This window comes from Lepisosteus platostomus, chromosome 18 (assembly GCF_059453375.1).
Source record: "Lepisosteus platostomus isolate fLepPlt1 chromosome 18, fLepPlt1.hap1, whole genome shotgun sequence".
Classification (NCBI taxonomy): domain Eukaryota; kingdom Metazoa; phylum Chordata; class Actinopteri; order Semionotiformes; family Lepisosteidae; genus Lepisosteus; species Lepisosteus platostomus.
In genome coordinates this window covers 4,615,371-4,641,088 of record NC_142628.1, presented here as the reverse complement: position 1 = coordinate 4,641,088, position 25,718 = coordinate 4,615,371, and the positions used below count along the sequence as shown (strand labels likewise).

At 40.6% G+C, this 25,718-nt stretch overlaps 1 protein-coding gene across 1 annotated transcript in view; it reads left to right on the top strand.

Annotated features, from left to right (window-relative positions):
• mrpl23 (mitochondrial ribosomal protein L23) overlaps positions 1–20,105 on the top strand; it is a 28,295-nt gene extending 8,190 nt beyond the window's left edge. Inside the window, exons 3-5 of the mRNA XM_088610978.1 lie at positions 1,579–1,661; positions 4,277–4,350; positions 17,863–20,105. Coding sequence (XP_088467104.1) covers positions 1,579–1,661; positions 4,277–4,350; positions 17,863–18,027 — 322 coding nt within the window. The 3' untranslated portion in view covers positions 18,028–20,105. The remainder of the gene's footprint in view (positions 1–1,578; positions 1,662–4,276; positions 4,351–17,862) is intronic.
• Positions 20,106–25,718: the final 5,613 nt, after the last annotated feature.

Below are 25,718 nucleotides of genomic sequence, written 5' to 3'. Positions count from 1 at the left end.
ATCATTCGGAACAGAAACTGTCAGCTAATATAGACCAATTAGATTGTGCACACAACTTGCCTGTTTGATCAATAACTTGCACATATTCCCATCTTTAGAAACTATTTAGGCTGATCTATAAAACACGCTGGCTTTGGGATCTGCATCATCAGGAATGGAGTACGGAAAACCCATATACGAGCTTTTGCATATGTATAGGGTTTGAGGGAAAGTCTCAAGGTTTCCTGCAACAAAATAAAAGATTGTAAAAATGAGATTTTGTAGATTTTTTTCATGGTTTACAAACCATGTGTCACAAGACAAGAAAGGCATTGAAACTAAACAAATTGGGACCGGTCACAGTTGCAGTGTTTTTAATGCCACTCAGTCTACAAGTTTGTGTACACATAGGGTATACAAATCTATATGAAATTCAAGTGTGTATGTGTGTATAGTACTGTGTGTTTGTGTATTATACATAAATATACATATGCATTCATTTTTTAAGTTCCCTGCACAAGTTTTTTTTTTGGCTATATACTGTATCATTTTCCACCTCCAGTTTCCTTTGCATAATGCCAGGTGTTACAGAAATAAACCTCAGAAATGCGTCAGTCCCTTACAAACTGGTTACGGAGAGGAATCCAAACAGCCAACGTGAGCAGGCCTCCTGAAAAAGTGCTCCAGTCTTTAATCACCTTCAGGCCTTCCTTTCTAATGACTTGGAAAGCATTCCATTGTGTAACCCATCCTCCTCACTGCCAGACTAAATTTCTGCTTTCTAGGACTCGCTGTCTAAACAAAAACACAGACATCTAATGGCGTGCTTGCTGCCGAGCTCCATCACGATCTCGGCCCACCACAAACGCTCCGGGTTCTGACGAAGGAAGCTTGGCCCTGCGTTTTGTTTGTCCATCTCTAAGGAGACTGTGCTTTAGAAGCTTATGCGCGTAGAACATTTTGATGGATTCTGTTTACTGGATTAAGTGATTCCATGATTTTTTCCTCCCGCTTGCTTCCAGAAGGTTTTTCTTTTTTCCTCAAAAGTTTCCGTTACTTGATTAGGAAGCTTCGGCCTTCAAGTAATTATGGATTAGAATCGGAAAAGGTTGCTCAGCTGAACAGCCGCGCTGTGCTCAGTTTTGTCCCTTTTTGTTCAAATAAAAAAAATAGATGAAAATTAGTTCATTGTGGGAAGAGAGCTATGCACAATTCAAGTTGGCATAAACACAGGGTGAGGAGGAGTGCACTTGGTGGCCATTTTACAGTGCTTGGTATACTATTTAATTCTTCCAGGCTGACAATATTCAAAATTCAAGGCCATCTGTTAGTTTTCACAGAGATATTAAAGTAAGATTTCACGTAAAGCATATTTATTAGAGGCACACAGTTTTCATTGAGTAAAAGTAACACTTAAGATGTATGAACAAGAATAAAATGTATACGTGTTTTGTATAGGACAATATTTTGTTTTCAGTTTTCAAATTTCTGTGTTCCAAATCTAAATTTAAGACAAATTTGCATTTTAATTAACAGCAAACAAAGGGTCTATTCTGTATTGGACTGGCTCATTCATTTTTTCCCCTCTTTGTTACCCAGAATGACCAAGTGTGATGTGAAGAACTACCTCGAAAAAATCTACAGTGTACCTGTAGGAGCTGTGAGAACAAGGATCCAGTACTGTGAGTACAGCTTCATCATTCTCTTTCCCTGCAGGCCGTCAACAGATGTGCTACTTGACTTGTTCACCTTTTCCTCCTTGTTTGTCCACCCTTTCCTTCAGAAGGGTATGTAGGCCCGACCGTGAGCCCTCTCTGTGGTGGTTCTGTTGTGCTTTGCCGAATCAATTAATCAAAGTCAGAAAAGGAGGGGGTTGGGCGTAGGATTTGAGGTCCAAGTATGTTTAGTCAAAGTAAAGACCCCCCCCCCTAACCCCCACCCACGTTGTAAGAAGACGTTTTTTTTTCCTCTCGCATCTCTCCTGCTGGCATAATGAGAACAAATTCAAAATGGCTGAAGGTTCCCCAGCAGGCAGTAGCCTCATTGTGTACTGCACATAATACTCCTTTATTTTGACTGCTGAACTGATAGGGATATATTTTCCTTCTGCCAGTGCATTCCCTTGAGGTTCTGCCCCCTTTTTTTGTTGTTTTCGCAGCACTTCCAGGTTTCACCCACACGAACCACAGTGTTTGAAAGCCAGTGACTCAGGTGACTCACCATGTCATTGAAAGAACATTATCATCGTTTCGTTTATGATCATCTAAACCTTTTTTTTTTGTTTTCACGAGGGGAACCGGTGAACTCCCAGTTTTTCCTGCACAGGAGGTAGTTGCTTTCTGGAGAAAAGGGATAGAGAGGTTCTTACTCAGACATAATGACTGTGTTTAGCTGGGTTGGAGCCACTGGAAGCCCACTTTGGTAGCTGTTAAATGGTATCTGCGCTGTCTGATTCACGCCTTCGGTAATACTAAAAGAAACTCATTGGCATGACCAGAGCGCTTACAAGTAAAGTTATAAACTGTGGATGGACTGATTCATCGGTGTGTTGGGTTGGTACCCGTTACGTCACGCGTTCCACTCGATTGAAAGTATAAAGAAAGGAGTGAGGGTGAAGCACGCCTGTGTGGAAACAGCATCCCGGCACAGAGGAGCCCTATTATTCACAAATGTCTGTATTTGTGGAGCAAGTTTCCATGTGGTCTGCAATGTGTTACCCAACAGTGACTGTTCTGAAGGAACAGAGTTAGTAGAACTTCTTAACAAAAACACAAACCCTTGCTTTCAAAAACAAGATATGCCCTGTGTGGACATCTGTGCAGTCTTATGGTTTGCCAGTGTTTGACCTGCTTGCCTGTCTTTTTTCTGCTGAGAAAGCTGCTTGCAATTCCCACAGGACACTTTTAGTTTACCATTGTATTTGTTTTAACTTCTGATCGGTTGAATAATTTCCTAGCCGTTTCTTAACATATAAGCTATTTTTTATGTTTACAGTTTACAGCTTGTACACTTTCAAAATCTAAGTTGTACAGATGTTCACAATTGACAAAGCTCTTGTGCAAACCAAAAATCTAAAATAAAATAAGTGAGCACTTGTGAAATGCTTTTAAAGTCACACGCTAATTATTAAACGTTCTTTCTGCACGCATCGTGTACATTGTTGCATATGTCAACTGAAGCTTGCTCTTTGAAAAGGCAGCTGAAGTCTTTTTTTCAACATTTGCCCATATTAAAAGGTAATAAAATGTAAGTCTAATTTGTTAAATAGGTGAATCATCAGATCATAAAGGGCTGGTGGTCATTTCTTGCAGACCCCACTTCCTTTTCTATGGGCCATGCTGGCTGTGTTGCCCAGCAGTCCTCTGTGAAATTATCATCTTCATGGCTGTGAAAATGATCACTTTTACCTTTGCATTCTGTGGACTGTATCCCCTGTCAACCTGTCAGTGTGTTTTGTTTTCCAAAGGCAAACCACGAAAAAGACATCACACTATAATTATGCCAGGCTGGCCGGAAAACTTTTTGTTTAAGCCTCACAAACACACACAAGATTTACCAGTTGGGCCCCTTTTACATCTTAGTGGGGAGAAGGGAGAGGCTGCCCGATAACAGAAGTGTCCAATTTGGTTTGTCATTCTTTGGTGCCAGTTCTGCTGCTCTTGTTTTCTCTCACCCCAGTGACACAGTTGGCCAAACGTCTCCGCAGGTGTTTCGGGGGGAAAAATTTGCTTAATTTATTCTCTGGATGAGAGCCCTCAGGGTGGATATCAGTTTAAAAGGTCTGTTCAGGCAAAACACTTTTGTTTTTTTGATTGCGGAACACAGCAGCGTTCCAAATGCAGGTTATTTTCTGAGGAGTGAAAAGGAGCTGATGTTTAGGCATTTGTGAAGTTACTCTTTGATGCCATGCTGAGCACTGAAACAAAATGCAGGTAAAATAAGAAGGGGTGAAAGGATATCCAGCAGAACCGTATACACCAGCAAGGATAAAGATTGTATTAATAACACTCTGACCTGCCAGCACAATTGAATTCTTTGTGTTGTAAAAACATTCCTTCACATCCCTGACACAATGCTTGATGTTGCTTACTGGGGGTGCAGACGGGTTTTTTATTGCAGGAAGCTCGCAGCTTCCTAAGGGTTCGGTTTCAACTGTTGTTGGCACCCAGATGGAAAATGGTTTATATTTCTTGTAAAGGACTTTAAAAAGGATTGTCAAACTCCTGTCATTTGCACAGACATTAGCTTACATTTTTCTGGCGAAAATATTGACCGGTGAACTTTAATTCTTTCACAGGTACGAATAAGAAGAGAAATCACTTAAACCAGAGGGTGAAACGTCCTGATTACAAAGTGGCCTATGTCCAGCTGGTAAGTGTTGAATAGAACAAGTTCCATGTCGTGTTAGCCTTCAGCCTCTGAAGGTTACAAGGCATTTTTGCCTTCAGAAATATGAATTAGTCCCCAGTTACTTCTCACAGTGACAAAGCTCAAACAATGCAAGGTGGGAGAAGTGTACTGCCTAAATAGCCTCTACTCATGGCTTATTTTCCACACCACACAATGGGATTGTAATATCTGTGGTCATGAAACAAAACGAGTGCATCATCTATTGAGCAGAGGAACTTTCCTTTTGGTTTTCAGAAGACTGTCAAGCTGTTCCCCAGAGGGGCAGGTATGGTTGATGTAAGGCCCCACCTTATTGTCATTTATTCCCCATGTCCCAGTGGTGTTTGTTTATCTTCTGTCTCTCCCACACACTCTTGCTACCCTACTGAGACCCAAGTCTGGTTTTCAGTGGAGACCAAGGGCAATAGGTCAGATCTAATTACATACCAGACTTATTACAGGAAATATTGTGTGCTGTTTGAAGATGTATGGCTGTGTTCAGGGGCAGCTGTAAAAATTTCCACGTTGTAGGATACGAAAACATTAGTGATCAATGTGTTTTTTTGCCAGCCTGTTGTCAACTTGGTTCTATGTAAAGACTAGTCCCCCGATAATAGAAGCTGTCTCTGTGAAAGGTTTTCCTTTTTTTATGAGAATGTAATGAAATCCTTTGATCTTATTAGATTTGTTCAGGTATTCTTTATTTATAGAAATACTTTTGAGGTTTTCAAAAACACAAGCACATAACTGATCAGTTACATGTAGTTATGAAAACAAAATCCATCTACCATTTCTGACTTCTTGATATTTGGAGAAATACCTCATAGACGTTCACAAATCAAAACTGGAGGGTGAGTCTTTCCAAAAATATGTTCATTTTTACCCAAAGAGATTTCAAATACCTTTCAATACCTGCTTTAAAACATCGTTATCCTCTTAATAGTTCTGCTCTTCACAGTGAGATATTTCATTTGGAGCCAACCAATCCTGCATTCATATAAAGGAATTATCAGCCTTAAACATCTGCATTCCTTATTTAAACCTCCTTGTCTTTCCTTTTGATGTCACGCTTACTTAAGTGTGAGAGAGCAGCAGGAGAAGTGGTTTGGTTGGAACCCTGGTTCAATAAACTTGATGTAAAATTGAATTTCCGGGCTCCGCAGCTCTTGAAAACCTTCCTTTTTCTTTTTCTTTTTCTTTCGTACGGCGGGGAAAACAAGATTGTTCCTAATTGAGACCACATGCAGCAGAGTGTTCTGTGGTTTGATGGCGATGGCAGCTGCCCTCTGTACCTCTGTCAACTAATATTCCAGCGGCACCACAGAGCTTTTTACAAATTACAGGAGTGTGGTGGGGCAGGCTGCACGTACTCGCGCTCGTCAAGGACAGCGCTCCACACATGTGATGCAGCGTGTGGAAGCATGCAGTGAGGCGGGGGGGCGGGGCCCGTGGTCAGCGTGTTTGAACAGAGAGGTTGCTGGGGATGTCCTCAGCTGCTACGGGTGGGGAGCCTGCTGCTCGGGTTCCGTCTCGGAGCAGAGAACACCGTTTCGCTCAAGGTGCCCCCCCACCTCCTCCCCTCTAATCCGACTGATGAGCTTTCTTGCCACCACAACCGCCTCTGTTTTTTGTTTTGAAGTGATTCTTCAGTGCTTCTGTAATTTCCAACCTTTCTTTCAGAGACCTGGATTCTCTCTCTGATTTTTTTTTCTGAAAAAATGATAATCGGTCTAATCTCCGAGATCTACTTCCAGTTTTATTTATCAAAGCGCAGTGTTTTCATTGGTGTGCTTTTTTTAAAACTATTTTAAACTGCTCACTTGAGTGCATGCACATCACATGTAGAATGGATGCGGAAAAGGAGAATGATAAGATGAACAAATATGGAGGAAAAAGACAAAAACTGGAGAAGGTAGTTACGTTTTTGTCTTTTTATGTTATGTTTTTGACCAGTTTGCACTATGTAGGGTGTAACTGGTGTTGTTTACCGATAGAGATATTTCAGTAATGCAATAGAGAGTGGATGTCCCTGCCTCACCATATGCATAATTCTGCTGGAACTAGAAGCAGAAAGGGAAATGAGAGAAAATGAAAAATGGTGCCCTTTGTTTCCATACAAAAAGTTTATATTTTTTAGAGGAGTCCATATCTTTAGTTTCTTTTCTCTGAGTACCTACTGAATGATATTTCAGTTTATCAGAGATGTCATATAATAAACTTTTAACTGCAAAAATGATCTTCCACACTTTTAGAAAGTTTGGATTTTGTTTTATATTTGTTTCACAGCAGGCACCACATAAAGCTGGTGGAAGGACTGACTGCAAAGCCAAACGGAAATCTAAACATTTTCATTTTAGAATGGATTAGATTTTTCTGAGTAAATTGGAGAAAAAAAAATGTTTCTCTACTTAATTTTAAAAAATGCCAGATACAAGAACAATGCTTTCGGATGTGAAGATATAAGGTTTAAATCCATATCAACATCATGACATCTAGTCTGACAACAAAGAGGTAGCCAGAGTGTATGATGAAGTTAAAGCCCTTGAAGTGTCATTTATTTCACTGCTGTGGAATTACAACTGTCCATTTCTGGCTGTGTCTTTCGTCTAGAATTATGTGATAGGAAAGCAAATGATTCCCCTGCTTTCAGCATCTGGCCAAGTCGCACAAGCACTTGAGTGTGCATTGATTACAGTGTTACAGGCCTGTGAGACCCACAGTGATTTTACTGCCTCTCTCCCCGTAATCTGTGGGAAAACTGAAGTCAGTGCCGCACTTCCAGTTGGTCCTTGGACAGGATAGGCTTTTCTACAGGGGGTACTAGAGGTCTCGTCGTCATCTGAGACCAATTATTCAGCTGCTTCCGACGAGTTGTGGCCATGAAAAGGTTGTCATGTGTCCGCTGCTCCAGATCTCCATTTCCTAAAGAGTGGTGTAGAGCAGTGAACGAGGCCTTCTTATTATTTAGCTTAGCTCGGGGCCACAACACAGTGCCTTAACAGGTCCAGGAAAACAAGTGTTTAAGACCTGGCAGACATGTAACCATTCTGTAAGAGGTTTCTCTTCACTGTTGTTGCTAACTTTCTGAAGTCAGTTGTCTTATAGGTGTCCTCATGTGGTTCTCACTAACTAGGCCTATTTAAGTCTCTTCTGAGGTTAGGGCAAGGTGTTATGCCTGAAGTTGAATGTGTTACAGTACTCAATTAGAAGGAAACAAGGATCAATAAAATATCATTAGTTGGAATTAATGTTATTTTTCTTTAATTGCTTCCTTTCCCTTTATCCCATGTGCCCTTAGGCAAATTAACACTTTGGTTACCTCACTCAGGGGAGTGCAACTGTGCCGATTCAGTTCCTGACGTGCTTACCACTAGATGGCAACATTTTTCTTTGTTGGCTTCTTTCTTTTCACCTTGGCCTCTGGATCTTCTTTCTGGTTTGTTTTGCATGAATTGAGCTTCTCAACAAACAAAAGGACAGCATATTGTCCCTGTCCTCTGTAGAAGTGGCACTTTTCACAGTGCATCCTGGTCTATAAGTCATATTAAAGTGAAACCTGCCAAATCAGTAGCTTCCATCTTGGTAAACACATGCTTATTTATACAGAGTTTTCTATTTTATTATTGCTCTCATCATTTTTCATACAAAGCTGTACAGTATTGAACAATTAATTGTGTTCTTCTAATTCTTTAGAACGTTAACTGTCTTTCTTGTTTTTACGGAAATGGGAGTTAATCTCTACTGTCCCAAGTTTTTTTTTTTATTGTTGAAAGTGGTAGTTTTTTACATAATTAGGTAAACTTGAAATAAATACACTTCCTGTGACTTTGTGGTCTTACCTTTTCAAAATGACCTTTCAGTCATCCCCATGTTCATAGAATACACTAAAGTTAGATATTGATCTGTGTACAAGCCTTCTTTTGTTTTATGTACAGCCATAGACTGGCGATATATAACTGCTTTTGTTGCAGTTTCAGTCATGGTCTATTACTGTGGTCTAAGTTGGAATGAATTTAACTTTTGACAGGGTATTGTTATGCTAGAACAGAAAAGATGAGAGGAGTCTGTTTGTTTGGATGCTGGTAATCTGTTTGGTAGTTAGCAGTTAATTGATCCAAGGATATCATCCAGTCAGCAGCATGGCTGGAAAGCTTGTTTCATACTCCCATAGCCCTTTACGTGAAGAAGTGCCACCTGTTCTCCGCTTCTGCGTAGTCCCCAGGTTTGCCCTCAGGCGTGTGTTTCGCCATACATTCAGGAGAAAACGGATGGGATGACGTTGTCAGTGGTTTGGGGGATTTTGATGATTTGTATCAGGTCCCCTCATAGTCTTGTTTTCAAAGCTATTCCTTCAACCTGTCAGTGTAGGACGTTTTTGCTTCAGCAAGGTATATTTCAGGTTGCACTTCTTTTGACATATCCCATAGTAGGTATATTAATGTACAGTTCTTCTTTTCCTGCATTAAACATCTCCTTGAGTCAGTGCACTCAGTTTCGCTGCTGTCAAAGAGTAAAAAATCAAATGTTTTTTAATATTGAAGCTGAAATGTAGAGTTCAGTGGCCCATGAGTTAGCGTACCTACAGTTGTACACTTACAGTTAACTGTGTTAGATATACAGTATATGTTGTTTTGTTAATCAAGTTTTAATTTTTTGACTTTCTGATTTGAATGAGAATCACTCCCTGGGTAATTAGGCCAACAGCAAAGCATTTTCACCCACCGGTATGGTGTAGCAGGGTCGGCCAGTCACAGTGACCCCTGAGTCTCCAGGCTGTCTGGTTTTCTTCTATTTTGATTTATACACTATTGTCATCTCTCAGGCCAGTGACCAGCTATGCGAAAGCTCCAGGAGGATGTGATGTCTCAAAAGCCTCCTAAAAGCACAAATCGAGACAGTCTTGCTCGCTGGCCCATCCTAGTTATTACATTTGTACTGTAGGAAGTCATCAGCCAATCGGCTTCGCTCTGTCATGGCACGCGCTACAGTGAAAGACCAGGACCGCAGGTTGCTGCAGTGCATCAGGGCATCGCTGTTTAGATGCCTTAAAGCAGTTACATTTGCTTCCGTCAAAAACACGGAGCTCCATTCTAACATCCATCACAGATTGAAATGCTTAGCTGGCCTACTTTCATGAAAGGAGGGGCTGAAAAACATGTTTATCTCAATCATAAAGCAGCAGCTATTGTTGAGTGGCCAGGCAGGTCATTACCTTTTAAAGACAGGTTGTAATCTCGTTGTAGTACAGTTTCATACTTGAAGGATGATTTTAACAGCAATAACAGGAAGTCATTCCTCCTTAATGTTTGATCTTTTCACAGTACGCAAGGATTGGTTTTAGAGCTCAACTGAAGCACGAAAGAAAGGAAAGAGCTCTGAACAGAACATAAATAAAATAAAATAGATCTGTGCTGCTGGCATCCTGTTTACATTTAACAAACAGAGGCGCTCATCCCCTGTGACACTGTAATTCCTGGTCATGCCAACAGACGTGAGGAACAGCTGGTGTTCAAACCCACGTTTTAAATAATGCTTTTATTTTTCAGGTTTGAGTGTGCTTTTATTTATTTTTTAACAGCAGGCATATTAATTTCACAATACAATTTCAGAAACGTAGTTCCAGAGTTTTAGGAAACAGTATCATTATGTAGTGCTGAGACCCGACAGTAGTGCAGTGTGTGAAGGACTGCAGTTGCAGTAGGGAATTGAGTCTGCTTGCACTCCCATGATACACAAAGCAGTAGACAGCAGTGGGACTCAATTAGACTGCTGCTGAGACTTATGGCAGTGTTGCCAATCCTGTATTAAGAAGAGATGAATTACTCATGGCATTTATTGCACTGCAATATGCAAGTTTGGTTTGACATTTTATGTAAACGTTACCATTGGGTTCTTTCTTGTGTTTCTTTTTTTGCCTGCATAAGAGAAAGTTCCAGGTTCTCAAGATAAAAGGTGCTGTAAAGATTTCAGCAATGCGCTGCATTTTGCTACAGGATACGATGCTTCGTGGACCTTGACAAAGGCTGGTATTCAGTGTCCCGTTTCCTTCAAGGTTAACGCAGAACAGGGAATCCTGCTTTTTTATTTTAAACAATTTTTGTTTCGACAGTGATATTTGTGGTAGGTCCAATATGTCCATGTGATCCAACAAAACAGAACCACAACAACTAAAATGATAGATTAGTCGAAGCAAGTATATGGGTCTTTTATGTTGTGAGCCAGCAAAGCCCAAAGCATTATAGTCAGCTTCTTTAAATGTTACATGACTGATTTTGATACATGTTTGTAACATTACCCCCCTCTCCTTCTGGCTAGTTCATTGACTCCTCTGTTTTTCTTTTAACAAGTGTGATTCAGTGCCAGCCAGTGTTTTAGAAAAGCCGAAACTTCGTCTATCCTTATGGAAATGACTCCTGCTTTTGGGAGCAAGGAGACTGGCCTGAGGCTGGCCCCACAGAGGTAATGTGAAACTGTTTTATTTTATTTCATTTTTCCCCTCAACAAACCACTTTTTCCTTGGCATTGGGATTCATTAGAGTGGTTCCGGGAATAAAAGAAAAATTCCCTCCTCCCAAAAAATATGATTTTTAAGAGCCCAGCCAGAGAGAGTGACTGGTGAATCATGTCCTAACGTGTGTTGGGCAGTTGGTTATGACAGCTGGGTCACATATTAGCACAAAGGAAATGTGTTGTTGCACTCAGCTGGCCAGCTCGGAAAGACAAGGGCATTGGCTCAAATCAGTTCACGCAGGCAAGATACTTTGCTGTTGTGACAGAGGGGCCTATTTTTCCACTGCAAATCGCACTTAAGGAAGTAGTGGATCTTGAAAGAGCCCCGGGTCCTTTGGACATTTTAAAAATGACTAATTTTGTTTTATACTTTAACATCACAGATGTTGCTGAATAAATCTCAAAACACTCTGTATGGAGATACGTAGCATGCACGCACTTCAGTTTTATTTGCAAGTTTGGATGTATAAAATGAGAACTCAACTCAAGTAATTCTGTACTTAATAGAGAAAGCAAAGAGGTCACAGTTTAGTCAAATAAGGGGTGCAAGTACTCTGCTAAACAGCAATGGAACATTGTATAATAACAGTCTGTTAATGTAGTATGTGGTTATGTAGCAAACAAAATATTTTAAAAGGTTTTGCAAGGAGCCTATTTGTAATAGTATAATCAACATCTAGGGTTAAAATATCAGTATGCTTTCAATGGCTTTATAAAGGAGGATCATGCTTTTATGTTCTGGGTAATGCAGTTTGTTCGCATTAAGGGAGAAATTAAATTGTGATCTCTGTCCCTTTAAATGGAAGACGCTTACAAAAAAATAAATTTCTTCGCACTTGATTAAGTATAATTGCTGGAATGGAGTGGGTAGGGTTGGGAGATATGAAGCATTTGATGCTGGCCAAATATCTGTGGTTTTTCGTACATCAATAGTCAGCACAAGTCTGGATCTCGAGGAGAAAAGGGCCTCCCAGTGTGGCCGGCAGGGACTGCTATTCACAGGCATGTTTCTGCATTTCCTCTTTCTCTGTTCAGTAATTAAACTGGTAATAGTGTGCAAACATGACGCAAAAAAAAATATTTCTGACAGCACTTTCTGCTATTGGGCCTGCTCTCAGCTTTTAAGGGATCCACTGTATCAGTTTGTGATGTTCCAAGTTTAAAAATCCAGATCATGTATTAAGAACAGCTGTCCTTTTGTGCTTAAAAGAGAAAACGAATACCAGTGCCGTTCTTTAGAGGAATCTTGCACCTCTCCATTGGGCCGCTGCAGTAGAACGATGGTTACAACGTGCATATCCTTTGGCCTTGGCTGTGTACATCTTAACAGCTACAGTGTACAGCTGAAGAAGTCATCTCTATGTCAGTCGAAAGTGTTGCCAGCAGCCCAAGGTTGAACTACCCTGTGGCTGCATTAGGGCAGTGTTGGTTGTCAAAGTGGAATTTTCCCTGATCCTAATTGTTTTAATCCAGAGCAGCAGTTTCCTTCTCATCCAGTGCCAGCCACTCCTCAAGTTGTCAGGTTGTTTCTTTTGCTGTTTAAACACCTCCCTCCTCTTGGACGCCATTCTGCAATTGATTCTTTTCCTTGACTTGAGTGCGTTAAGCCGTGTCGACGTACGTGGGGGATCAAACAAATGACCCGAAGTCACTCCTGGCAGTTCTTGAACCCGTTCACCCTGAGACGTTCTGAACAGAAATCCTCAGTTCAAATGAGGAAACATTTCAGGTGAATAAGATTTCGTTTCGTTCCTAGTAGTCCAGGCCAAAGCTTTGCCCCCCCTTTGCCAGCATGTCCCTGGAAGCTGGAGGAAACCCACGTGAACTCCACCCAGAGCGCACCCCAGTCTGGAGGTCTGCCCAGGGCCCAGGAGCTGTGAGGCAGCATCGCCACTGTGCCATCCATCTGCTACTGCCAGGGAATATAAACAGAAGAAAGAACGCCTTTGGTAATCTGTACAGCTGCTTTTAAAAAGGTTACATAGTAATGTTATGGTTAGACCTGAAATCACTAATGGCTGCGTAAGTGACAGCTGATGTACCAGAATTTAATTACTTTCTTCTCTCAGATGGCAGCTTTTGAGTATTCACTTACTGTCACATGTTTTTTTTTTTAAATGGAACTCCTCCAGATTTATGCAGCTTGGCATCTCCCTTTCTTTTTGAATAAAATGAAAAAATAAAGAGCTTTGCTGTAGGAAAAGAAACACCCTTAAAACTAGTAAAACTAGTGAAACTAGTGGATTTGTTGGGCTTTTCTATTGTCTTTCCATGCCACCAATGCAGATAAGACTCCTTCAGTCACTGCATGCATTACACGTGTGACATATGCTGTTTGTTTCTGCTCCATTTTGAGTTCAGCAGTTTGTTGTATATATACCATGATGTGAAAAAGTAAGTACGCCCTCTTAAGATTCCATGGTTGTACATATTAAGACATCTCTGACCTTCACCTGTCCTCATCAAATCCTCACAGTAGATGAGTCTAACCTCGTGTGACAAATAACATAACACATTTTTCTTGCCAGTATTTATTAAACAATAAAATCAGCCAACATTCAGAAGCCTTGTTTGAAAAAGTAAGTGCACCTTTGATTCAGTAACGTGTGTAACCCTCTTTAACAGCAATGACTTGAGGTAAATGTTTCCTGTAAGAGTTTATCAGTCTCTCACATCTCCTGGGAGGAATTTTGGCCCATTCCTCCTTACATAACTGCTTTAACTTGGTGATGTTTGAGGGCTTTTGTTATACAGATCTCTCGTTAGGTTCTGCCACAGTATCTCAATTGGGTTGAGGCCTGGAATCTATCGTGGCCATTCAAAAATCCTGATCCTTATCTTCTTCAGGCATTCAGTCGTAGATTTAGTGGTGTGTTTTGGATCATTGTCCTGTTGCATGATCCACTTTTGGCTGCGCTTTAGCTGTTGGACAGATGTTCTCACGTTTTCCTCTAGAATGTGCTGGAATAGAGAGGAATTCATGGTGCACTCAATGACTGTGAGGTGTTGGGTCCTCCAGCTGACTCAATTCACCACCCCTCCACCATCATGCTTGACAGTTGGTATGAAGGTCTTGTGGTGATACGCATTGTGTGGTCTGCACTGAACATGTCCTTTTGCATTACGGACAGACAACTCCACTTTGGACTCATCTGTCCAGAGAACATTGTTCCAGAAGTCCTGTGGTTCATTCAACTGCTGTTTTGCAAACCTGAGCCATGAAGCAATGGTCGTTGTGGAGAGAGAGGGTTTCCTCCTGGCTACCGCTCCTCAAAAGCTTTCTACCCTTCCTAATGGTACAATCATGATCTTTAACATTTAGCTTATTAACAGAGGCCTGTAGATCCCTGGATGAAGCTTTGGTGTTCTTTGCAAACTCTAGGAGAATCATATAGTCTGATCTTGGGGCGAATTTGTTGGGACGCCCACTCCTGGGTAGATTGGCAACCATCCTGAACTTTTTCCATTTGTAAATTATCTTTCTCACTGTGGAATGATGGAGTTCATATTGTTTAAAAAAGGTTTATAACCCTTCCCAGATTGATGTGCACCAACGGTTCTCTCTCTGAGAACATCACAGATATCTCTAGACCTAGGTATGATGTATTACCACAAACCTGAATGCTCCAGACCAAACTGACTGTTTCTTCTTTTATTTTATTTGAGATACAATATTGTCCGAACAAAACTCTTTTTATCAGACTGTTAAGAATGCCTTCAGTACTCATTACTACTAGTTCAATAGTATTTTTTTCAGTTCTCTTAATGTTCAGAACAAATGAGCCCTGTAAGGGCAGACATCTGCCACTTTGTTCCTGGGTCCGAGTAAGGCTGCTGGTTTTTGCACACTATATTTTGTGTAGGACCATGCTACTGGAATATACTGTGACCACCAAAGTTACTGCACTTGCAATAAAACTGAGTCCGAATCCAGGTTTCCAAAGCAGAGAGGGGGAAAGAGGCTGGGATTCACTCAATAATAACATTTCCACTTCATATTTACTCTTCTTTTTAGCTTTTGCGCTTGCTGAGAAGAAAATATCATCGCATTTAATGAGACGTACCTATGCGTAAGGAACCGGTGGACTAACACAAGTACTAGTATTGTTGAAGAAACCCAGACTGTTACGGCAGAACCTCATGCCAGAAAAACAGGGAACAGGACTGTGTGAAATACAACCCCTCTGCTTGGCTTTAAAGCAAGGGGGGAGCTTCTACAAATCTACAACGATACAAAAATTACTAGATATACAGATACACTGCTGAAATCATGTTCTGTGCGTCGAAAGAAAAAAATATTTTTTCCTCATGCCACAAAATGACAGGTTAATATTCGCATAAGCATTCTGTAAAACTGTGCAAATTGAGTACACAAATATAATAAGACAAGTCCTTTCCACATGAATTAGAATGCTGCTCTTGTTTTTGTTAACGCCAAGAGAATCTGTTGATGCATCGAAATGTTATTTTGACTTTTAATGTTGACACAGTGCCTTAATCTTAACTATGAACCATATGATCTGCATCATATACTAATCTCTCTCATGTGTTTATAGACTGCGCAAAAACATATTATTGCAGATTTTAACATGAAAGAATTTGCTGCAGTTCATTGTAGATTTTTGCTTGTTTTTTAGCTTGGGGCTGGGGGGAACACGGAACAACTGAAGTTTATTGCGGGGCAGAGCCAGGCCCTGTTCTCCGCTGTTGGGAAGCTTCACTATCAAGACGCCGGTTTTAGTAGTCACTTCTCTGTGTCCGCGCACTTGGCTCGGCTCTTTGTTTAAAGTGTGAGGTTTCGTGTTCCGAGAAGTGGAGTTAAAGCAACACTTGTAGGTCTCAGAGGTACTTGTGTTGTTCTAGGCGCTTCTTTCAGCAGCATATAGGGAACAGAAAGACGGGGCCATTCGCGAGGCCAGCCACAGGAATTCCTGGAAATCTTCTGTGGCGGGGGGGGACGCTGCTTTTCATTAATGGAGATTCGGAGTGAAATCTTCATTGTTGTTTCTAGAAAACAAAGGCCCCAGAAAGGAAAGTGCAAGTGCTCGCTCGCCCTGTGCGGCGGCAGAACTTCCAGACAGTGTTCGGCCCTGTGTTTATCGTGGTCTGTCTAGCTGGGGGGCAAACAAAGGAAAGCAGTTCACAATCAGAAATTCGGATCTTAAAATGTATTCCTTTCCTCACGTGTCAATGTTGAAACTGGCCACACAGATTTCCATTGTCACCCCGTTGCTTTGTTTCTTTGTGCAACACTGATTAGCTTCCCCCTGTACACTTCCTAGCAGGTGAATTGGGAAAACTGTAGAAGCTGCTTTGTCATCTTTATCATAACAAAGGAGAATTAATCCAGTGTCAGCAACTGACCTGTAATAATGATTGAATATTTACTAACAATATTCAGATTTCCATATTTATCCATTTTGAGCATTAGAGTGAGTTAAATTTGGTCATTTATAAGTGTTATGCATTTCTAAAGTGTTGCCTGCGATCTCTAAACTGAAGCATTACCACTGCTTTTAATGTATCAGTGTGTTTGCAATATCATGGAAAACAGAAACAGCAGTGTCAAAAATCTTGGGAATATCTTCTGGCAAAACGTTCTGTGTGTATTTCCTTCGTTTTCCTTGAATACAGTTTTTTTTTTGTTTCCAATCAAAGTAGGTTCTCTTAGAAGAAGGAAAAACGAGCTTCTGTGAGCTTGACATTTCTCAGAGTGTTGTTTTTCCATAGTGTTTTAGTGCGACTAGTAGATATTGGAGGCGGTTTATTGGTGTTTCCATTTAACACTGGCATTCTTGAAGGATCCTTGGAGGGGTCTTTCCTTCCCCTCTTTTTCTTCTTGTCCCTCACTGGGTCAAAAAATGCCTTGTACTGTACTTGCAGAGCCAAAAGGAACAGTGGCAATACTGAACTTATTGAACCTGCCTCAGTGTTACGCTGAGGCAGCTTGGTGATGTTGGGGACTAAATAATAGGTACCGCCTTCAGCCTTTGAATAAATGAAGGCCTGACCATTAGCTACACTCTAAAAAAAAAAAGGAGCAATTATCACAAAACCTTCACAGGATTGAGGCAGTTTATATCCCTCCTTCTGAAACAGACGAGTATCCTTTAAAACGATTAGAACCAAGGATAGTACTCCGTTATCATGACTGTTTGCGTGCCTTGGCTTATACACAAGACCTTTCTAAATTGAAGCACACAGCAGGTCTGGACATGATGTTGTTGTTAATAGCGTTTGGCTGCAGTCCATCTGTTGCAGCCGTTCCCACTCAATCTTACTACTGCTTACAGGCTTTTGGTCAGTGTTCGGAGATACAGAGTGAACAAGATTCAGGGCCCCTTTGTCCTGTAATTTGAGAGTTTCTATCTGAATTTGTATCTCACATCTATCTGCCACGTACCAGTGTAGCTTTGTCTATTCAGCAGTCTAAATTGCATTTTGAGTTTGCATAAATAAAATATATGTAGTGTCTTAAGTAACACTGAACACTCTCTCAGAACATGGCTGTGGGCATGACAAAATCAGCTTGTCAGAGTTTGCAAACTATTTTAAAAGCATAATATTTGATTATGAGTACATTTTCAGCTCATTTTCTTGTATGCTGTGTTTATTGTGAGTGAATCATACATATTGAACTAGAATTCTAAAAAAGTCCCCTTTTACAACTTTATTTAATGTGGCTATGTGGGAAATTCAGGATTTAGATTTGATTTAATTGAGCATATCATATATGGTTTTGAGTTTATTTTTTACGGACTTCATATGAAGCCCTTTCAGAAGGTTTACCAGCTGGAGTGCAGGGGTGCATCTCAAGAAGGGCAGGTACCAGGTGGTGATTAGGGCATTAAACAACACTGACTATAACATAGGGACCTCCTGTCAAGTGACTAGGCTCTCAGTGTGACGGTGTTCTTGATATTCACGTTGGCCCAACTTGTTATTTGATGGTGGTTACTGAAGTTCGTTTTTTTATATTTTAAGGCTCAGCAGCAGACATTCCAGTTCCCAGACATCTTCCCTGAGAAGGACAAGACGGCTGAGCCGGGTTCTGTGGAGGATTTTCAGGACAAGTTTATGGAGGACGAGAAGCAGAGACAGAAGGCAGACCCCAGGCGAGGGGGGGTGACAGAGTGGTTTGGCCTTTAAGGATGGGTAACCCCTTTTCTGCAGTACAAGAAAATCAAGTCAGACTGTGACTGGAGTCTTACGTGCGCCAGGAGGACATTTCTAATTGTTAAACTCAACAGCTCTATTCTGATGTCTAGGCCCCTGCGACATGAAACAACTGCCTGTTAATTTACCTTCACAAACCTCTGATTCACCTCAGCTGCCCCACAGAGGAACTGGACTCTGTTTTGTCACCCGCAGTCAGCATATCAACAGCTCCATCTTTGCAGCAGACAGCCCCTGAGTGTTTATAAAGCCACTCCCTTTTTATTTGTGTACATGTGTGAGAAACATAAGCTGAGGTCAGGCTACAGATGATCTAAGGTCATCTTTTTTATTTTCCACTGAGCTCTGTTTAGGTAATTAGACACCTTCTCGCACAATAAGGTCAGCAATTAAAAAGTTCAATGGAAATGTTGAGCACTGAATGCCATTATACAGTAGTACCATTTTTACCTCTACAGAGGACGGCCTGTGCCTTCTGACTGTGAAAGCCCATTATGTTTATGAAATCGGTAATAAGGCCATCTCAGGTTCCTTTTTTGTTCACTCCAGCCCTCTCAGGTACAACACTAAGAGATATTTGTTGTGCGGCAGTGGTTCTTCAGCTGTATGAGCCTTGAATTCTTCCTGTTTGGTGGTTGTGCAGCTGTGCAGTTGTTGGGGTCTGAAATGGAAGCACTGACAGTTTAGGTGGGTATTATGTACTGTGGCCTGATACACAGTTCACAAGAGTTATGAAACCAAGCTGGGGTAGTGACGGTGAACAGAATGTTAGTGCAAAACTTTAAAAATTATAGAATTAAATCTACTTGTGACCTTGGTCTATCTGTAGTAATCGCAGATTTCAAATTGCAAAAGGTGAAAGTATGGGTTTTTCTTTGCTCAGGAGAGAAATGATATGTAATTTAATCGAATTTAATCGAAGGGACCTATTACACATGAGATTAATATGCTGTAGGGTCAGTGATATTATTTTAATAGAACCCATTATATAATTAAATTTGAAATATAAATTCATTTGTATTCATAGATGGGCCTTTCCTAGTAAACTGACACATCTATGCACTAGATTAAATTTCTAACAGGTGCTTAGAAGATAGCTACCATTAGAAATAACAAAGAGAGAAACTTGTACACAACTAGTTATGCAAACATCAGTGTACTGACGTTCTGGTCTGTATCATACCAAAACATTATTTTACTACCAAGAGCATAACTGCAAAAGAGCAGCACCTGAAAGACCTTATTTTTCCTCATTTAATGCAATACCAATACGTTCATTACAACCATACCATATCTTGTCATTTAGGCTTTTTTTTTGTACTGCCGTGTTTTACTCCTTAACCAGTTTCTCAACATGCATACGTGACGTAAAGGAGACCAATTAAACCAAAACTAGAAAGTGAATGAGAAACTACATTAATGCTATCTAGTGACCTCTGTGAGTCACTTAAAGCAAATTCCTTCAGTATTCCTCTTAGTGTTGATGATGCTTGGTATTTCTGTAAAGGTCTCACAATCATGGCAGTGTCAGTGTGATTAATTTTATAATAATCTTGATACAGATAAAAATTGGTTGTTTTGATAACTGCTTAAAAAGATTTTTAAGTAAACACATTTTATCAGACATTATTTTTATTTGTTCCCTTCTGGTTCCTGTCTGGTATTTTGTTGCTTTTGTAGTTGAGTGTATAATAAAGATTGTAATCTCTCGTGCTGTGACCTCAGTTCAAAGTATCATTGTGGAATCATTTCATATTTTGGAATGTTTTGAGAATGTGTATGTTTTCACTTGTGCAGTCCATAAACTGCCCTTGTTTGAGATTGTGAAACAGCTTTGTGAAATATTTGTCGTGTTAACTCCTCATTACAGAGTACTCATTGCTCATTTTCTGCTTCATTGTTTAGATTTGGATGTGCAGATTTTTCTCAGCTGAAAGTGTCAGAAGAGTAATACACAGAAATTAGTTTGTTTGGGGAGAAAAAAAAACAACATATGTAAGACATTTCTTTCAAAGTTACAAGTCACACCAATAAAATGCAGAGTGTTGTTATCCTGTGCATTTGTGTATATAATGTCATAACTTTAATATCATTCACACTTTACAAAGTTCATTTCTTGACTATAGAAAGTGCTGTAAGTCTATTTGGAAAATACAGCAATCATATATCTTCATATGAATATGTACTTCTGAAATGGTCAATTTTGAATTGGCATTCTTCTAAGTTATGAAATGAGCTGATACCCATCACAGTTATTGATACTTAACTCATGTCAATACCATCTTCAGTGTAGCCAAAGATCTGTAGTCATCACTATGAAGTCAATCTGTGGTCTACTAGCCTTTAAACACGTGACTGGTGGGGTGCAGGCGGGCTGATTGAGCATTGCGTTGGGTCAAGATCTGTAGATGGTGAACCCCAGAGCACATGTCCTGACATGTCTTTCCTCCTGGACCTCAGGGATGTCAAATTTAGTCTCTGGAAGCATCCAAGATTTTGGGATGTCCCAGCAGCACAGGGTAAACTTGGCAGCTGTAATGGAAGGTTACTAATAGTACACAAAGCCATATGAGAAGAACCTGGCCTCCTCGTCATCAGTAATAAATGGTTTCTAACCTGGCCTCAATCCTCCATCTTGTACTTGTGCCAAGTGTAGTGGATTGTGGACAGCTGTTTGTTTTTTTTATAACAGTACGTTGCTTTTCCAACTGAGATGCTGGGTTTCTCTGGAAGTCATCAGGGATAAGGTAATCTTAAAAGATCCAAAAAACAATTTCCTTTTGAAAGGCTAAATAATTTGAAATATATGTAGTTTGAGTGTGCTGGCAGTTCTGTTCAATTATGTTGAATGTTTTCATTATGATGGACACTTACTGTAAATCTTGTTGCTTAACACTCTTAACATGTAGCATAATTGAACTGGGAACATTGCAGGTTTCTGTTTTTTGTTCAGGGGTACGCTGGATCATAAGGGCTGGAGTGCGAAAAGCTTTATTACCTTTCGAGAAAAAAGAAGCCAAAATTAAACATTCTTGTGTTCAAGCTGACTTCAAAACTAATGATGGTTTAAGTCCTTGTCATCTGGCAACTCAACTGGTTTTTGGTTTTACAGGGCAGTACAGAAGTAAGCAAATATTGATATCACTGTTCACTGTTCCTTGCCAGGAACTCTGGACCCCTGGATTGCTATAAACCAATTTGATTTAAAATGTAAACCTGTCTTATAAGAAAGCCTGGAGAAAGAAAGGAAACCAAGCTAAATTGTTCCTCACGGACCCCCCATGAAAGTTGGGAAATCTTGGGCAGTGTTTGCCAAGCAACAAACCTCCCCCAATACCAATAAAAAACCTTTAAGCACAATGTGTTCAGTCTTCTTTGGCTAAACAGCTGGCAAAGATTTCCTTGTTTGTTAACAGAATGTTCTCCCACCCTATCAGAGACTATGCCGACCTTTTCAACTGGAATGCTAAGGTGGCTTAGATCCTGTCCAAAATGTCAGCCCTTCAGAGGTGCATGTTTACCCTGAAGCCAGATAGATGGCACAAGCTAAAGTTCTTTTATAGACAAAGTCCACAGGACAGGATCAAGACACCATGAAAGCTGCACTCATGGCATGGATATATGGCATCTATAAAGAATGGGCCATGCTGGCCTCTGGGCACAGGACTGAGGAGGACGAGATGGTTAAAATAAGACTGACATGCCTGCTACTCCTACTTTGAAATGTACAAGTGATGTTTTAGTGGAAGAAGACTGAATATTTTAACAAACCCTTCTATCCTTTGTTCCATTTCAAAGCTTCTTTTGTGTGTTTAGTATTTTTAAGAAGCCCTTTACCATCCAGCCTGTCAGAGATGAGTTTAGACCCTTCTGTGGCGCATGAGGGGAGAGACAGTGATTAAAGGTGTACCAGTTAAATGGCCAGGGATGCAGCAGAGAGTGAAGTGAAACTGCACTGGGCAATGGTTGTTTACTTAGTGAATACTTCGTTGTGCGTTTCTGGCCGAAAACAGTATAATATTTTAAAATGTATAAAATATACTTAAATATTGGAAAGAAAAGTGTTTCTTTTCGTTGCTTTCTAGCATGGAATGAGCCTTTACTTGTTCCTTTGCACCCTGTTCATGCTGACCCAGCTACCCACCTACTGCCTACTGTACCAACGAAAAGTTGGAGAATTTTGTTTTTTAGCTTTATTTTATTCTTTTATTCAAAAATGTTCAAAATACCAATTTATCAAAGTGTTACAATGCTAAACGCGATTGCAGGTTTATGTTCGGGGCTTGTGGCCAGACAAGCGTGGCAATAGCCGATGAACCAGGCCAGTGGTGAGCTCCAGGACCAGATAAAAGCAAGAAGCTAGAGGAGGCAGCAAAGTGAGTTGCAGAGCTCTGGCATCATGATTGCGGGAGGCTAATTTGAAATGCTTTCTCAATTTGTAAGGCACCTGTGCACAGCACTGGCCGAGCACCACGATTCAGGGATTGCTGGTTTGAGTCCAGTGTCACCAGCCGATGGTGAGGGGATTCCCCAGTGGCGCCGACATGGCCAAGTTCCTCCAGGGTTGGGTGTGACAGCTGCCCCTGCGGTTTACCAGGCGCCTGGGGGCTTGTAGTGCTGTCAGCAAAAGCTGAATTTGTACACAGGTTCTCTGGCTAGCACTCCTTGGCACTGTGATCTCTTTACATAACTTTGGCATCCGTATTAAAAAAAACTACAAAAACAAATAACGCTCAACATAAAATAAACACAAGTCGAAAACAAACAATAGTCCTAGACATGCAACAATACATAGACTACACACACATCTTGTTTTGCCCATGTTACACCATCATTATACAGTCAATAACTTCACGGATTGCACGGGGAACAAATCATTTCTTATATACTGTACATCTTTCTTGGTCATAGGCATTCCAAAATGCCTCCCAGTTGACAATGGGATTGAAGATGGTGGGAGGGGTCATCAATGATAAATTGACCTTTCCTTTCAGCTGCAATATTATATAGCTCTTTAAGCTGTTTCTGTGGTAAACCAATTATATTATCAGCAATATTAAGAATTCTGCCCAATTTGCCCTTACTCTTTAATACTAAGGATACCATCCCACACTGCTATCCCAAAAGTAAAGATGCTTTCTACCAATCTTCTATAAACCCTCATTTTGACCTGAAACCCTTTCGACTTCCTGATTATATATGTTGACCAGCCTATTTCAAAATGCAATTGGTATTCTCTGCAAGTTTACTTTTGTTGCCTTTAAATTCAGAATAGCATGATGGTTGGTTGAAAGTTAAATAGGAGCACTTGCTTGTTGGGTGTTGCCACAGCTAAAAACTCACATTGGTTCCAATCAGGTGACAAGGGTGGCCAAGCCAGTTCTTAGGAAACCTGCTTGAAAGACCTCAAGTGTCAGAAATTATGTGAAGAAAAGTGCTCTTCAATTTTTTAATTTTTTCTAATACAGTAATGATTTATAATAATTATATATACAATTATTTCAAATAGCAGCTGGTGCAAATGCCAACATTAAAAATACATTTTTCTATCCATTTTCTATAAACAATAGCTTCATGCAACATGTATTAACTTAATTTATACGCCATGGAGTCTTGCATTTTCATAATTGCCAGAAGAATAATCTCTCCACCTGTTAAATATAAAGAGGATCTTGGTGAAACAGACTATATCTGCTCAAATTGATCTGACTTTATCTGCACTTATTATTAATGTGAACTTGAACTCCTCTTCTCGTGTTTATGCTTTAGGGTGTTTCTTGAATTGTATTGAAAGGGTCAAAGTAAACTGCCAACCTGAATTTCTCTTATTTAAGGATACACTGTTCTCCTGTCTATCCTGATGCACTTTATTATTCTGTACCACACTGAAACTAAACAGCTCCTGACTGCTCAGCAGCATGTCCAACATACAGTACATGAGGAGGAGAAGAAGGCCTTGGCACCAACAGCTGCAAGGAAGCTCTCAGCTGCTGTTGCCTTGCCTATCATAACACCGCCTGTCTCAGAGATGGCCACAGCAATAGGAAGAGAGTGAATATGCTATAAATAGCTGTGAATTCATCAAGAAGTTCAGGCGCTTAAAGTTGGAAGTGTTCTAGATTCACAAAGACAGCTCGTCATCCTTATGTAAACTGTAACCTTTAAAGTCCACAGCCCATACTGTCGCTCCCAGATTCCCCATCAAGTCAAGGACTTCAGCCAATCCCGGGAGAGTCTGCCCATGCTGTGAAAGATTCTTGACAGAACTAGGGGGTGTTGTTCTTTGAGCACCGCCTTACAAAAATAAAATGCTTCGACTCTTGCAAAGACAAAATATCCCCTCTTGTCTGTTCCACCCTACATTCCCCTGCAGAAACCTCCCCACTCCGTGTACACGCTGGGAGTAACAGTTATACGGGAGAGTCAGCAGGCTTGTCCCAGGGAGAGATGGGGGAAGCACTCCTTCAGCTGGCCATGTGCATCTGTTGCTGTGCCTGGGAGCTGACAGCAGCTCCGACACACAGCCTACACCACTGTGGGAGGCTATGATGTGTCCCTCAGATATTTGAGCACTTTCACTGGACTTTCCTGGGGTGCCATTTTTTTTTAGTGCTGGTGCCAGTGTTTGCCAGCTGTTCAGAACAAATGCTAGAGAGCTGTTTTGGGGGGAAAAAAATTGGTCAGTGGCAAGAACCCAGAACTTTGTATGCAGTCTCTGACTTCTTTTGCGAGGTCTTCAGACAGAAACCCCAGCTTGTTGTTTGCTTTGTGTAAGCTTGTGCCCCACAAATGCATCTATTCCCCCATGATATAAAGGAATTCCCCTTGACACTCTATTATTGTTTATCTACAATCAAACAACCATTTCTCTTGTTTACTCCTGCTGGGTGGTCTTTTGTTTCAAGCATCCTTCCAAGAAACAAATTTGCATTTCAAGCTGGCTAATAATAATAAAAAAGAGGGGGAAAATATGAGAGACAGGAATTGTTTTCATGTGCGGACAAAAGCCTAATTTCTAAATGAGTCTGATTGTCATAACACAAATTAGTTATTGAGTCCGGCCACCCAATATGATCACAAATGACCTTTAAAACAAAAGCTTTGAAGTTCCTTTATTTTTTTCTTCGAACCAATGTATTTCAACAAAACAGTACTGCCGGTACATGCCACATCCCAGCACCCAGGATATTCTACCTCAGGATAATGTGTCATTCAAAGTTCTAGTAAAACTGGCCAAAGACCAAGAATTACCAGACTACCTGGTATTGGGATATAGTACTGGAATTCATGATGACTTAAGACCTGGTGATTTTAAAACAGAACAATTCTACTGCAATTGCTGTCATGTTAGGTGAACGGCTGCCTTCTGGTGATTTGACATCTTCTTAAAATATACAGTATTTCTGCAGCATCTGCCCACTTAAGCACAGGTTTGGTTTTTACTTTCTTGTAGTTTGATAAGATTGCATTAAACACTGTAAGGGAAATTGCAAAGAATTTGGAGCTGCATTGCTCTTCAGTTTCATCTATTATAAATACGAGCATTTAAAACTGGGTTAAATGTCAGGGAGAGCAAAAATGTGAGACTGGGTTTCTGAAAAGACTGGCCTGGAAAAGAATGCCTATTTAAGTCTCCGAGTAATTCTTGCAGTTTCTGTTTGTAA